The sequence below is a fragment of the Scyliorhinus canicula genome, chromosome 3, assembly GCF_902713615.1.
Source record: "Scyliorhinus canicula chromosome 3, sScyCan1.1, whole genome shotgun sequence".
NCBI lineage: Eukaryota > Metazoa > Chordata > Chondrichthyes > Carcharhiniformes > Scyliorhinidae > Scyliorhinus > Scyliorhinus canicula.
Window position 1 is genome coordinate 244,314,075 of NC_052148.1, and position 16,761 is coordinate 244,330,835.

Here is a 16,761-nt window from a genome sequence, read left to right on the forward strand (position 1 = left end):
AATGGGATTTCCCATTGAAGTCACCCCATGCTCCGGGAAACCCATGGGCAGAGGTACACTGCAGGGGGAAATCCCAACGGATGGAGAATTCCGGCCTGTAATCTTGCTTGGTTATGTTTATGTGGTGCGAGAAGAGGACTTCAGAGAGGGGAAGGTGAATGTTGGAAAAACAATGGTGGAAGGCAAAAATCCATAATCAAAAAGTCAGAATTACCAAAAGGCAGAAAACTCTCATTAAAAAAAGTTATTCTTAACATACATTAAAAAGACCAAACTTCAAACTAGATGACAGAAAGATAATCTTGCAAAAACCAGTCTTTGCAGCAACATGCAGTTGATTCCTTTTTACCTTTCTCTGCTTTCCATTGTCAACTGACTATGACGCGCTTAATTGTTCAACATTACACACAGTTTGTAGCTCTGCAGCATGGCAATTTACTTGTGGGTAACTTCAAGTGAACTCTTTTTCTTTTGAATTGGCATGTTGGGTTTTGCAGAATTTAACTGTGTGAGATCAGGTCAGACAAAAGTGTCACCAGACAACTGATTTGTGAGCAACTGTCAAGGGCTCCTTGTAGTTGGTTTGATCAGGGATAATGCCCAATGCAAACCAGTGGATAAAGTGTACTGGTGGATAAACCTGAAAAGCTTTTTGGAAAGAAAAGTTAACCGATTTTGGATCTCCTGTGGCAGCAGAAATAAAAATTGTTAACATCAGCAGCTTAGCTGGAAAACTGTGTCCTGTAGGAACACAAACGGAAAATAGGAAGCATTGTTATTTTTCTGGCAATTTTCATCACTAAATGCTTTGTCGTGTTGGGGATATAGTTATGAATCCCTTGCCTTGAAAGAGCTAATTAAAGACATTAACATGTATCAGTGATGCAGTGCGATGTACGTCAGCATTTACAGACTTAATAGGACCCTTTAAATATTGGTCATGTGTCACGCAGGTTGCCACTAGTCACAGATTCTGAAGACTGTCAATACAGGTTGCAAATCAGCTATACAGATGGCTCTTAAGGAGTCAAGGGAAAAGTGCAGATAGCTGAGATGTTCTTAGTGACGTATTACATTTAGACAATGGCAATAATAATTGTTGAAATTGGTCTGTGCCGGCTGTGCACAATGGACTCATGGCAATATATTTTCCATGTCGATGGAAAATAAAAACTCAAGAGTTAGAAATGGCTGCTGGGATAGACCAGTTTCACTTGCTACACGTTTGACAGTCACTCCCTTCATCCGTGCCACCAGCATACCCTTAAACACAGGCATACAGAGCATTTCGGATAGAGCCAATGTTGGCGCAGAATTGAAATAAAAACATTGTCGAAACAAACCTCTGTGAGTGACTGACAGAAACTGAGTAGGTGAACCAAGGGCTGGTTTAGCTCACTGGGCTAAATCGCTGGCTTTTAAAGCAGGCCAGCAGCACGGTTCGATTCCCGTACCAGCCCCCCCCCCCCCCCCCCCGGACAGGCGCCGGAATGTGGCGACTAGGGGCTTTTCACAGTAACTTCATTGAAGCCTACTTGTGACAATAAGTAATTTTCATTTCATTTTCACAACCAGCCAGAACTCACTCTTCAAAATTTTACTCTGCTCCGCTGAATAGGTGGCAAGGATACTCGCCGTAAGGCCTGCAGGATCCTTCTTTGCATATGCATGATGGATCATAGGAACATAGGAAGATAGGAATTAGGTAGGCAATTCAGTTCTTTGAGCCTGCTCCACCATTCAATCAGATCATGACTGATCTCTTCCTGGTCTCAAATCCACCACCCTACCAGTTTCCTTTAATCCATTTTTTAATCAGAAATATGTGCATCTCCTTCTTGAAACTAATTAGTGACTCAGATTCCACTGCACTATGGGGCAGCGGGTTCCACAAATTCACCACCCTCTGCGAGAAGTAGTTCCTCCTCATCTCAGTTCTAAATCTCAACCTAAATCTCAACCTCTCAACCTAAATCTGTGACCTCTCGTTCTAGATTGCGCCATAGGGGGAACATTTGGTCTACCTTTTCTTTATCAATCCCTTTTAGTATTTTATATACCTTGATCAAATCCCCTCTCATCCTTCTAAACTCCAGTAAGTATAAGATCAAACTGGTTAATCTCTCCGCATACGTCAACGCTTTCATCCTCGGAATCAATCTGACGCACCTCCTCTGAACTTCCCCCAATGCCACCGCATCCTTCCTGAAATCAGGAGACCAAAACTGGACACCATACTCCAGATGTGGTCTCACCAACACCCAAAGATCCCAGTGAACATTTTTCTCCTTCATTCTCAAAAGACGTGTGTCATTGGCAAGGCCAGTATTTATTGTCCTCCTGCATTGCTCGTGAGTGGCTTGTTTGTCCATTTCAGAGGGCAGCTAAAGGTCAATAAGATTGCTGCAAGTCAGATATAAATTAGACTGGGTAAGGACAATAGATTTCCTCGTCTGTGGATCAGACCAGGCCTTTGGATTGCTAGTCTGGTAGTATAATGATAATGCCACCAAATGCCCAAACGTGACTACTATTAATTAGTAAACTGAGTGGTGAAACTGCTCTATCTGTTTCACCAGGATAAAACAGTGGGAAGAGGAGATTGAGTCAGGTTCCAGCTAAGTCCAAGCGGGAGTAAAAAGGAAAAGGAATTTGTTCATGTGATGTGTTAGGCAGACCTATGTGGATTTCCTTGGTGCGGGCAGTGTCATGGATCACTACCTGCATAGCTCACGTGGTACTCTTCATTGATACCAAAAAAGGATGATGCATATGTCATGAATTTAGGGACCCATGGTTCTGTCTTTCCCGCAGAAATCAATGTAGATTGCATTGGAAGCGGTGCTACGCAGGCCCATCACCCCCACCCCCCTCCCTGCCAAAGGTGCCATGAGGTCATGTTGAAGCTGAGCAAAACTCTAGTGCGGCCGTATTTGGAGTATTGCATGCAATTCTGGTCGCCGCATTATAGGAAGGATGTGGAAGCATTTGAAAGGGTGCAGAGGAGATTTACCAGGATGTTGCTTGGTATAGAGGGAAGATCTTAGGAGGGAAGGCTGAGGGACTTGAGGCTGTTTTCGTTCGAGAGAAGAAGGTTAAGAGGTGATTTAATTGAGGCATACAAAATGATCAGAGGATTAGATAGGGTGGACAGTGAGAGCCTTTTTCCTCAAATGGTGATGTCTAGCACGAGGGGACATAGCTTTAAATTGAGGGGAGATGGATATAGGACAGATGTCAGAGGTAGGTTCTTTACTCGGAGAGTAGTAAGGGCGTGGAATTCCCTGCCTGCAACAGTAGTGGACTCGCCAACACTAAGGGCATTCAAATGGTCATTAGATAAACATATGGATGATAAGGGAATAGTGTAGATGGGCTTTAGAGTGGTTTCACAGGTCGGCGCAACATCGGGGGCCGAAGGGCCTGTACTGCGCTGTAATGTTCTATGTTCTAAAGTATTTTTCCACACCTTTAAGTGTAGGAAATAGGAGAGTGGATCAAGCCAGTTGGTCCTTTCACACTTTTTAATGTCAGGCTAAAGAATGGGACCAGCAGGTTACAAATTTGTTCTGGTGTAAAAGCGAAGTTACTGGGAATGGAGTACAATAAAATGGACAGAAAATACATTGAAAGACATTGGTTGTGAACTTTCATGAGGATTGCCCAATCTCCTATCAGAACTTCAACAGGAAGTCTGCTGAATCCCAGGATAAATGGTATAAATGCTTGGAACATTTTAGTATCCCTGCCATAAAGAGGAAACAGAGGGAGTGTAAAAAGCACAAAAACAATTTATTAGAATGATACCAGAATGGAGCAATTATACCTAACTAAACAGATAGTATCCGCTGGGGTTCTTTTCTCCAGATCAAGGGGTTTTTAAGATCATGGAAGATTCAACGGGGAAGATGGAAATAGTTTGTTTTGATTTGTGCAGACAACCAGATCTAGCGGCCAAAAATATGTGGTGATAACTAATAAATTCAACAGAGAATCCGGAAGAAACTTCCTTACCCAGAGCATGTTTATAATATGTCACTCACTGCCACAACTGCAGTTGAGACAATTAACATAAATGTGTTTAAGGAGGAGCTGAATGAGCACAGGAGAAAGGAAAAAATAGCAGGATACATTAATGAGATTAGATGAAACAGGAATTGGAGGAGACTGGCATGGACCTGCTGGACAAAAGGGACTATTATTTCTGCTGTAAACATTTGTACAATTAATTTTTTACATCTATTTAGGCCATTTCTCTGAGCGTTCCATTAATCTCCAAACAAAGTTACGGCAGGAAACTGGGACAAAGCTGGCAAAGCTGTTTGGGTCTTATTGATTCCAGGCCCAAGTCATCAATGCTAAAGGAAAATAGACTGAAATTGGTCCAGCACAGTCATGGAAAACTTGTTTTACACTACCCATGTCTCTGGCATAGATAAATGTTGACCCCAAATTCTTCACATCAAGAGCTCTGAGGCTCTTGTTATGAAACTCTGCTGACATTAACACTGGTTTAGCCTGGTCTATCGGTTTTTGCATATTAGTAAGAAATGTCTGCGGAAACAGTGAGAGCTCAACCTCTCTTTCATTCAACAACAATACAAGTATTTATTAAAGTAGGAGAAAGATAATGAAACATTACAAAGAACAAGCTTATACTTTGGCACATTAACAGTGAGCACATAATCCCTCAAAGAGCTGGCATGAACAATAATCTAGACGAGAGAACATTTTGAAAGGTAAGTTCAAAAGGTCTTACCCATACGCTCCCCTGGCCAAGCTATGCCCCTCAACTCATTCCCAAAGACCCCACATTGTCCATGCCAAGCAATGCACACCCAACCCACATGGCCCCTCATATCTCCATGCCAAGCTATGCTCCCCAGCTATGGCATGTCCATGCTTATTCAGCCACTATAGAACCTATTGTACCTATAGATGTGTGAAAAAACTTTAAGTAGTCTTTCATTCATGACTTTCTACTTTCTTAAAAAAACTCATGTCACCACAGCCCGATAAGTGTCAATCTTACAGACTCTGTAGTGTAACAAAGTTGAAATTACAAGCACTAAAAACCTCTTCATGTTGTGGCATAGTGGTTAGCATCAGTCATTACCTCATAGTGCCAGAAACCTGGGTTCGATTTTCATCTTGGGTGGCTCTCTGTGTGGAGTTTGCACATTATCCACGTGTCTGCATGGGTTTCCTCCGGGTGCTCCGGTCTTCCTCCCACAGTCTAAGAGTGTGTAGGTTAGGTTGATTGGCCATGATTAATGTGAAGGTTTACGGGGTTAGGGCGGGGTAGTGGGCCAAGGTAGAATGTTCTTTCAGAGGGTTGGTGCAGACTCGATGAGCCAAACAACGTCCTTCTGCACTGTAGGGATACTGTGGATTGTGGAGTTAATAGAATAGATTCAAAGACCAAGAGCTGTCAAGCAATGTTTATTCCTGGCGTTTAGCTGTTTCAAATGGATGTTTGAGCACACACTCAAGCCTCTTGGCTGAGGTGGCATGAGTTGGCATGGATACGGCATTGTGAGTATGGAGGGGCATGAAGGAGTGTGAGGGGTGAGGGCTAGAGGGTTTTTTATTTTTTCATCATTATTTTAGCTGGGACAAAGTTCAGAGGATTGAGAGGGGCCTTTTAAATAGCCCGCCTCAGTTCTTGGGAGCCCCTCTGGCTATCAGATCTCTTTCTGTAGCGGTGAGGCCTGATTAATTTAGCATCCCTCACTCCACCATGGCAACAGGAAATGACCCAACTCCTTCTGCCCGCCTCTAGGATGAAAACCTAGCTCATTGTTTCAGGTCAGTAGATTTTTGCATGTGCAGTTGAATTGTTAAAATGACTGAAAATCCTGGCTGGGTTAGCTGTCTTAGGTGTTAATTCTGATCTTCTCGCATCTTTTCTAAGGCAAATTCACTGCTGAAATGTGCAGCCACTACAAATATATTTTAAAAATCAGAGAAATAATAGGAGCAAGTACATTGTGAAATACACTTCTACACAAATATTTGCTTTCGAAAGTGAAAAATCTCTTTCATGAGAAAAAAAAGCACACTTTAAGACTAATTTCCACACTTATTGGCTGTACCCTGAAGCATTTCCCCGTGCAAATGAAAAATATGACCAAAAGGCCCATTAAGAGATTTAGTTTGCATTCTGGGAAATTTATCAAATTCCGCACCATGTATTTGCCTGAACCTGATCCCTATTACCAGGAGAGGATGAGGTGTACAGAGGGGAGTGTATTTATTATATTCCAGAAACTGAATTCAAATTAGAATTATTTGTGAATTACTGTCACTTCATACTACACTAAGTTTAAATACTGAATTAAATATGGCTGACCATGAGACGTTTGGAGTAGATTTTCAGGTGGATAGCATGTGCATTCATATAGCTTCATCGACCCTGCCTCTAAATCATAAGTGAGCAACGCAGTCTACTACAGCTCAAAACTCTGTCAGTTGAGGAACGTGCCAGGTTCTGCAGGATTCTTTCCTCTCTGAGCCCATGGGAAACTGACCAGAGTTGAGGTGATTTGCACAGAGATGGAGAATCCAGAGGGGCAATATCACAATGTTCACCTTAGGTTGGAATCCCAAAGTACCAGATTAAAATAAGACAAGAATATGCAAGTTGCACATCTGTATTTTCGGGAACCACACAGCTGAAAAAGAAATTCCATTTGGCATCTGCCTTGATTAGAAGTAAAGTAGTTACTGAACATTGGATGCACAGCACCTCTTTTTCCCATGCACTTAATGGCCATTATGAAGTGTGCAATCTGCATGGTCAGTCTTCCCAGAAGATAGTCACATGTCAAATTGGAAAAGGTACCTTGGAGGTACGCAGGGTGACCAACCTCCCAAAAAGCCATAAAGCCCATTAGCTCTGCAAATGATAGACCTCACTCCTGTTTCAGACCCTTCAATGAAACTTGATGGTCAATGACCTGGGTGTGCTAGTGCATGAGTCACAGGAAGTTGGTTTACAGGTGCAACAGGTGATTAAGAAGGCAAATGGAATTTTGTCCTTCATTGCTAGAGGGATGGAGTTTAAGACTAGGGAGATTATGTTGCAATTGTATAAGGTGTTAGTGAGGCCACACCTGGAGTATTGTGTTCAGTTTTGGTCTCCTTACTTGAGAAAGGACATACTGGCACTGGAGGGTGTGCAGAGGAGATTCACTAGGTTAATCCCAGAGCTGGAGGGGTTGGATTATGAGGAGAGGTTGAGTAGACTGGGACTGTACTCGTTGGAATTTAGAAGGATGAGGGGGGATCTTATAGAAACATTTAAAATTATGAAGGGAGTAGATAGGATAGATGCGGGCAGGTTGTTTCCACTGGCGGGTGAAAGCAGAACTAGGGGACATAGCCTCAAAATAAGGGGAAGTACATTTAGGACTGAGTTTAGGAGAAACTTCTTCACCCAAAGGGTTGTGAATCTATGGAATTCCTTGCCCAGTGAAGCAGTTGAGGCTCCTTCATTAAATATTTTTAAGGTAAAGATAGATAGTTTTTTTGAAGAATAAAGGGATTAAGGGTTATGGTGTTCAGGCCGGAAAGTGGAGCTGAGTCCACAAAAGATCAGCCATGATCTCATTGAATGGCGGAGCAGGCTCGAGGGGCCAGATGGCCTACTCCTGCTCCTAGTTCTTATGTTCTTATGTTCTTATGACTGCACCGCATGCCAGGCATGTTCCGCTCAATGTTTTGGGGCCTACAACAGTCATGTCAGAAGAAGGACCAAAGAAAAAAAAATCAAGTTTAAAAAAAATATTTTTTCCTGTATGAGCCTCCTGGCTCTATGTATTTTAAAAATTCTTTCATAGGGTCTGAGGGTCACTGCCCATCATTAATGGCGATGGTGAGCCATCTTCACTACCCTTTGCGGTCTATCCGGCGCAGGTGCACCTACAATGCTGTTATCAAGGAAAGTTTACACTGTCTTCTGCCGCCAACCAAAACTTGCTCCCTTCCTGACATCCTTCTTCCATGAGGAACTTATTAGATTTAGTTCTGGCATCTCTGCCACACATCCTTCCCCTCTTAACAACTTTCTGCCCCAGCACGTGAATCATGTCAAGTTAACCAATTTCTATCCCTATGCCTATTGCAAGGGGGGGTTATCAGATATTGTTTTTCAAATCTCTCACGTTATTTCTTACAGCATGTTATGTTTGCTACAGCATATTCATTGCCTAGCTGTGCAGAGAGCCATGTTGACTGCATCACTTAAAGACAAGGAGATGAGTGTAAATGTTACAAATCTGAGTCGTAATCTTGTGGTTCATTTGGCATCATAAAGCATGACAGTGAAGTTCACCTGGAGCCTTACATAGGATTGCTGCCTTAAATGCATTTAAGAATACAGGCATTATGATGTACAGTACACACCTGTACGGCTCATTGGGAGCACACATGCTTCAGGCCATGCTCCAGGAGTATATAATCTACTTCTATGCAAGACTAAGGGAGTACTGCATTTTCAGAGGTACCCTCCTTTAGATGAGACATTAAACTGTCCCTGCCTGTTGCTCAGGTAAAGGATCCTGCAACTGTATTGAAATAAAAGCAGATTGCCCTGATTCTGTTATCTTTCAATCATCATCACACAACAGACTTGGGAGAAAAACTCTTAACTCATGAAATGAATGGGAAAGTAGACACTTGGATAAGAAACTGGCTGAGTGACAGGAAACAGAGAGCAGTGATAAATAGTTGTCTCTCAGATTGAAGTACAGTTTGTAGTGGAGCTCCTCAGGGGTCAGTGTTGGGTCCCTTACTCTTCCTGATATATAACAATGTCCTAGACTGAGATCTGCAGGGCATGAGTTCAAAATGTGCAGATGATACAAAGACTGCAAACATTGTCAACTGTGACAAGAATAGTCTGGAACTTCAAAAGTACATGGACATGTTGGTGGGTTGGGCAGACAAATGGCAGATGAGGGTCAACACAGAGAAGTGTGCAGTGATTCATTTTGGCAGGAAGAATATGGAGAGACCGTATACAATAAAGGGAGAAACTCGAAAGGAGGTGCAGGAACAAAGGGACCTCACTGTGTATGTACATAAGTCGTTGAAGGTGGCTGGGCATGTTGAGAGCAGTTAATAAAGCATATTAATTATTAATAGGTGCATTAAGTACAAGAGTAAGGAGGTCATGTTGAACTTGAATAAGATATTAGTTCGGCCTCGTTTGGAGTACTGTCCCATACTTGAGGAAGGATGTGAAGGCATTGGAGAGAGTACAGAGGAGATTCGCAAGAACAATTCCAAAGATAAACAACTGTTGTAACAATGAGGAATGAGTGACGAGGTTTGGTCCATTTTCTTTGGAGAAGTGAAGGCTGAGAGGAGATATTCAAGGTTCTGAGGGGTATGGATAGGGTAAATAGTGAGAAACTGTTTCCACTCGAGAGAGCATCAAGAACTAGAGGACACAGGTTTAAAAAAATGGACAAAAGGAGTAGGGGTGATTTAAGGTAATATGTTTTCACCTTGACGGGTGGTTGGAGCCTGGAACGAACTTCCTGAGAAGGTGATGGAGGCAGGTTCAATTGAGGTATTCAAAAGGGAATTGGATTGCTATCAGAAAAGAAAGAATGTGCAAGGTTACGAGGCGAAGGCAGGGGAGTGGCACGAGATGGAATGCTTGTTCAGAGAGCTAGTACAGACTTGAGGGGTTGAATAGCCTCCGTTTCCACTGTAAAGATACTGTGATTCTGATTGCTGGTTGTTGTAATTAGCTTCTACAGTTCTTACATTACAACACCAACTAGACTTCATTGGCTGTGATTTGCTTTGAGAGGTTTAGAGGTCAAGAGGCACAATATAAATGCAAGTCTTTTCTTTTTCCTCCAAATTTTCCTTTTGGCGTAAATAGACTACCAGATTTTTCACTTGTGCTGATGAACAGGTAAAATCACGTTTCTCGCTGCGAATAACGTAGGCAATGGTGGAAAACCTCCCAAGGAGCAGTGAAAGCGTTTGGAATTACCCACACATTTTGACTATCATTTGAATGTGAAAAGCACATTCATCAGTCAGAGGGAGGCTGTATCCCTGGTGATATCCAGTGAGCACCATCTCCAGGACCATGACGCAGAAAGGCTTTGGTTAAATGTTAAGTTTTGATTCTAAATACCCTGTGTTTTTGGAACTGTTGTGAAGATCTGTTTTCCTCACCAGAAGGGTTTAGATGTGAAAACAGTCTAATGAAAAGGGCACAAGTTATCCCCGTATTACATCACAGGAGGGCCGATCTTCATCTTACGTCGGTCCTCATTTTCTTTGCGCTGCTATAAGACCCAATTAAATCTTATGTGCAAGTAACACTTAATTTTCATGTTGTAACCTCAGCTGAGTAATTATCCACACAGCCAGATGCCATCTCATATAGTTGGTGCAAGAGGAACATTGTATATAAGTGAAATTTAAAGGATGAGCTCAATTAAAGGGGTTTTCCACAAGGGGGTGGGGAAGCCTCTGAGGAGCCCTTCGGTAGTGTTTACCAAGGCTGGAAATACAGGTAATTAAGAAGTGGCGAGGAATGAAAAGTGAAATGGAAAGGGAAAGATGCCCCCAAGGGCTAGCGTGAGTCTGCAGGCAAGTGAGTGTAGCTCAGCACTTGACAAACTCCATGATCACAGTTGACGTTGAGGTGGTGCTATATGTGATGTTTCCCTCTGCACCACTCCATGAGTGTGCAGCATGCCAGCAAGGCAGTGCAACTAAGCTGCAGGCTGCAGCTGACCATTACCATGTCTCTGTGTGACATCCCTTCGCTGTGTAGCAGCCACAGGCCTCTGATGCAGCAGGTGATACTGTTCAGCAGTTACTCCCTTGGTTGACCCTGACCATAAGAAGGCAGGTTCCCACAGTATATATATATATATATATATATATCACATCAAAACGCAGAAGATTCTATGAGAGGCTGTTTCTCCTGGGAGTCAAAAGTTATTTGGGGGGGGAGGGGGGGGGGGGGGGGGTGGAGTAGAGTCCAGGGATCACATGGTCTATTCCTGCTCCTTTTCCATTTGTTCTTATCCTGCATTAGGACAACATCTGCCAACTTGAAGTCTAGTACCCTTGTAGGTGCAAAGATGTGGGTGTTGGTGGGAGAGCTCAGAGCACCTTATGGACAAACTTAACTACCTGGCATCCTCTCACAGTGCTTCCACTTCCTCCAAGCGTAATACACATTACCAATCAATAACGCCAATAATGGGAAATCAGGGATTAGAAACAGAATAGCAAACACAAAAAAGTACAAAGACCCCCGAAACAACCGATATTTAATTGGTCGAATTGGATAACCATTGGGAAAGGAACAAATATTCGCTCATTGCTGTTGACCTTTTACATTCCCCCCCCCCCCCCCCCCCAACCCCCATCCCCCCGCACCCCCACCCCTCCCGGTACCCACTTCTCTACAAAGAGGCAGGACGCAGGAAAGTGACAGCAGACAGGCATGCCAGGAGGTAGCGAGAAACCTGCCAGCACACATGCTCGATACCCACCTCTGCCTTAGGATGAAAATTCAGCCCAAAGTTTCTGAACCAATCTATCTCCCTCAAACTGTCCAGTTAGTATCACAGATCAGGGGTTATGGAGATGAAAATCACACAGTTCAAATGTATTGTTGCTTCAGGCGCAGTACAACTATTTTCCATGCTTTTTTAAGCCACAGTAGAATGCAGTAAAAATTCACTTTTTGGGATATATTAAAATGATGTAACTGATCTTGCTTGACTGAACACAATGTGAGAAAACTTACTGATTCCAATGGTGGTGACCATCTTGATAGCAAGTTCTGGGACTCCACATGGCATAAAAATTGGCTCCAGTATATATTGGCCAAAAGCCAAGGATATCACAGCAGTAGCTGCAGGGCTGTACAAAGAGAAACACAATGGTATTAGCTGCTATGTCCTCAGATGACGTGTAACCATGAAAACACCAAAGGATCCTTTTATTCCATAGACTTTTCCCAGAGTAACTCTAAACAGGACGACGATCGCAAATAAAGTGCTTTATCAATTTCAAGGTTGCACATAGGGCAGGAATTGTGAAATCAGAGCATAGGAAGGCAGGGAACAAGAAAAGACCACTTGGGCTCCTTAATACAGACTGTCCAATTCATATTATCATGCAGTCTATCCAATCTATCCAATCTCCTGAGGAAAGATTTTTTTACCCCTTATATTCTCCAGACATTTGAAATCTATTAATTCTTCTAAATTACAGGACCTTTTACATTTCGAAAATTGGAACCAAAAACTTGAAAGTGTAAAGAAGCCCCTCCAATCCCGTCACTCGCCTGAAGATTGACTCTCCCCCTGCTTGTGATGTGTTTTGTTTCACAGCGGATCGGATTTGATGGTGCACCTGACCTCCCCGTCTAATTGTCACAAGATGGGTATGACCTTCCACTGTAAAAAAGGAGTATGTTCCCAACATTGTTTTGAGGAACTTAGAGGCTGTGCCTGTCATAGTCAAATAGTTTGTATGTCGTGTGCAAATTCTGAAATATTATTTTTCTTAATTGCCACAAGTAGGCTTACATTAACACTTCAATGAAGGTCCTGGGAAAAGCCCCTAGTCGCCACATTTTGGCACCTGTTTGGGTACACAGAGGGAGGATTCAGAATATCTAATTCACCTAAAAATACGTCTTTCAGGACTTGTGAGCGGAAACTAGAGCACGCGGAGGAAACCCACGGAGACACGGGGAGAACGTGGAGACTCTGCACAGACAGTAGCCCAAGCCGGGAATCGAACCTGGGACCCTGGCGCTGTGAAGTAAGAGAGCTAACTACTGTGCTACCATGCCGCTCTAGGCACGGTAGCACAGTGAGGGTTGCAATAGCAATGAAAGCAGCAAGCAAAAGTGTGTGAGAACGAGAGTAAGGAAGTGGAACGATACATGATGGTTGTAAGTGAATAATGGGAATGGTGAAGGGGTGCACTGTGAGACCTGGCGATGCAGGGTTTGCAGTTGTGACAGTTGAGTAAGAAGGCCGTATTCTTACTTGACAATTCTGGTGAGGTCATTGGACTATATTACAGCTACGCTCAGGGTTATCCCTGATGTCGTGGCCAAAAGGTATCCCTCAATCAACGTCATAAAAACAGATGATTTGGTTGTTTTCACATTTCTGTTTCTGGGAGCATGCAGATTCTCTGCTGTGTTTCCTACATTAGTGGCTAAATTCTCTATTATTGGGACTATGTTCCTATGCTGGTGTCAAAACTGTGGAGTTTCATGCCAGAAAAAGTGGCGTGAAAGGGCCACAATTCCTAGCCCTGCAGGGAGCTAGCATGGACCCGGCGTAGATCTAGCAGCTTTTGCTGCAGATACGAGCCCCCGCAGTTCCGGGTCAGAGGCCGCCCATGCGCACGGTGGTGGCCTCCAGCGGCAGCGCCGTGCTCCATGATGGACCGCAGAGCTGGACCCTAAAAATAATCCCACCCGATTGGCCGCGCACCCGACCCTGTCCACCCACACAAACATTTCCCTGCCACCTATAAGGCCCCCCCCTGCCCTGCGATCGGCTCACCCCCGACCAGGGCAGCCGCGGACTAAGTCCGCAGCCACCAGGCCAGTATCCCGATCGGCTGGACCACATTAGATCCACGCTATCGGGACTTCAGTCGGTCAGGGGCGGAGAATGGCGGAGCGGGCCTCTGGCAATGAGTCCAGGTAGGTCCGAGGCAGCGCGGTGTACACCCCGAGCACACCGCCTTTCGGGGCCAACAGAATTGGGTAACCGGCACCAGTTCTGATTCCTTGCGGGAAAATGGATTCTCCACCCCCGTGCCGGCCACGATTTCAGCGTCGAGGTACGAAGAATCCAGCACCAGAACTGGGACTGTACCTCAACAGTAATCCATTGGCTGTAAGGTGGTTTCCAACATTGTGGGGCCATGAAAGGCGATACGTAGATGTTTCTTTTCTTTTCAATGATGCATCAGAGCCACTTGCAGCCAATGTTCCATTTGTGTAGTTTTCCTGACCATTGCAGTCAAAGTACAACATTCTTCAAGAGGCGAGGCTGCCATCCCTCCCCCTCCCCCTGTCAAACAGGCAGGGGGCCAATGTGTAATGCTGACTCCATACCTGAGTTCAGTAAACAAGTTGCAAGCACCAATTTCACCTTGGGAACAGCTACAAACACTGGCATCCAGCTGGCAATGTGGAAAGTTTCCCAGGCATGTCTCTATACACGAAAAGCATGATGAATCCAACCTGGCCAATTACTGCCCCATCCGTCCCCTCTCAATCATCAGTAAAGTGATTGACAGGGTCATCAACAGCACTATCAAGTGGCACTTGCTTAGCAACAAGCTGCTCATTGGCACTTAGTTTAGGTTCAGCCAAGGCACTCAGCTCCTGACTTCATTACAGCCTTGATTCAAAGATGGACAAAAGAGCTGAGTGGCAGAGATAAGGTGAGAGTACCGGCCCTTGACATCAAAGCAGCATTTGGCTGAAAATGGAATCAAAGAGCCCAACAATATTGGAATTGGGAGGGGAAACTCTCCACTGGTTAGAGTCATACCTGGCACAAAGGAAGATGTGGTGGTTGGAGGTCAATCATGTCAGTTCTAGGACATCACTGCAGGAGTTCCTCAGGGTAATTTCCTAGGCCCAACCATCTGCCACTGCTTCATCAATAATTTTCCTTCCATCATAAGGTCAGAAGTGGGGATATTCGCTGATGATTGCACAATGTTCATCATGACGCCTCAGATACTGAAACAGTCCATGCCCAAATGTAGCAATATCCACGTTTGGGACTGACAAGGAGCAAGTAACATTCTTGCCACACAAGTGCCAGGCAATGACCATCTCCAACAAGAGGGAAATGAACCAGTGCCCCTTTTCATTCCATGGCACTACCTTCTCTGAATACCCCACTATGAGCACCCTGGGTGTTACCATTGACCAGAAACTCAACTGGACCAGCCATATAAATACTATGAGCAGATCAAAGGCTAGGAATCCTGCAGAGAGTCACTCATCTCCTGATTCCCCAAAGCCTGTCCATCATCTACAAGACACAAGTCAGGAGTGTGATGGAATATTCCCAACTTTCCCTTGATGATTACAGCTCCAACAACATTTTTAAAAAACTTGACACAATCCAGGGCAAAGCAGCCCATCCACAGCATGTACTCCCACCAACACCAAGAAACAGTGACAGCAGTGTGTATCACATGCTTCACTGTTCCTTCACTGTTGCTGGGTCAAAATTCTGTAACTGCCTCACTAACAGCACTGTGGGTGCACCTACACCAGTGGGACTGCTGTGGTTCAAGAAGACAGCTCACCAACACTTTCTCAAGGGCATTTCGGGATGGGCAACAAATGCTGGCCTACCCAGTGCCACCCAGATCCCGAAAATGAATAAAAAAGGGTAACTGCAATGCACCCTATCCCACCAGCTGCCTGCTGTTGCGTGCACTTAATTGGGTTGTAATCCTCCCAGTTCTGGGTGTCCATCTCTGCAACAATATTATTGGAAATTTGAGCACAGGCCAGCAACTGGTAACTTTAGGTGATGTATTTTGAACAGGGGTGTTACATTTGAGTAAACTTTTGACTAATTACCAAAGTGGAGTGCAACTTCTTCAATTGCCCAAGGGCTTCCTTGTAATCAACCTAGAATTCCACAGGCACTCTGCCAATGCCACGTGTATCACTGATACACTGTGTGCCAAACAGCTGTGAGTCCTGCCAACTACTGTCATGATGCTAGCATCTAAAGAAACAACCATGTTACCAAAGTGCCAGACTTAATGAGAAGCGATTTAAGGGCCTTGTCACGCCCAATTTGGTGATATGACGAGGACATTTAATCTCGTGAGAGGCCCACGAGATTAACGAGATTTTGTGAGACATCGCGCTCTGGACCTCGCCCTCGCTGGGTGAAATGCATATTAACAGATTTAAATGTCTGCACCATATTCCCCCGAGGTCTGGGAACAAATGACCTCACCTGGGCGACCTCACCATGTCACCACTTAGAGCTGGTCCACACAAATGTGGACCCCGGGGGGGGGGGGCTCGCGAAGGCTGTTGGAGGCCTTCGGGTGGTCAGGCACTCCCGCTGGCAGGCTGGCAGGGCCAAGGTACCCAGGTGCCAGGTTGCCCATGTCAGGGATCGGGGTCCCCTGCCCTGAAGAGAGAGGGGTGGCTCAAGGTAATTTGCAGCAGTGGGGTTCCAGAGGCTGCAGTGGAGGAACAAAGGAGGTTGAAAGATCGGGGCTGCATTTAAAAATTGTGCCCCAACCCATGAATATTCTTCCTGAATATGGAAATAAGGTAAATGAGGCCTCAGCGGGTGTTCCTTCTTGAGCTGTTGCAGTCCATTTGGTGCAGGAACACCCACAGTGTCCAGTATTTTGACCCAGTGACAGTGAAGGAATGGCGATATATTTCCAAGTCTGAGTGGTGTGTAGCTTGGAGGGGAACTTGAAGATATGATGTTTCCATGTATCTGCTGCTCTTCTCCTTCTAGGTCAGTATTCTTCAAACTCGGGGGCGCGACCTGCGGGTGGGTCACAGGCTGGTGTCGGGAGGGTCGTGGAGCCGTCCTTCGCGGCGCTCCCGATCGCGCTAATCCCCGCGCAGCAGCCGGCTTTTAATAACGCTGGCTGCTCGTGGCCTTTAAAATGGCCGCAAACATGTAACAAAAATTTGTCCGCATTGCGCATGCGCGCACGATCATCGGCTCGTAT

At 44.7% G+C, this 16,761-nt stretch overlaps 1 protein-coding gene across 3 annotated transcripts in view; it reads right to left on the reverse strand.

The window, feature by feature from the left end:
- slc7a11 (solute carrier family 7 member 11) overlaps nucleotides 1-16,761 on the reverse strand; it is a 242,286-nt gene that overhangs the window by 174,475 nt on the left and 51,050 nt on the right. For all 3 annotated transcript variants that reach the window (XM_038792505.1, XM_038792506.1, XM_038792507.1), the window contains exon 3: nucleotides 11,795-11,910. In XM_038792505.1, the coding sequence (XP_038648433.1) occupies nucleotides 11,795-11,910 (116 nt within the window). The remainder of the gene's footprint in view (nucleotides 1-11,794; nucleotides 11,911-16,761) is intronic.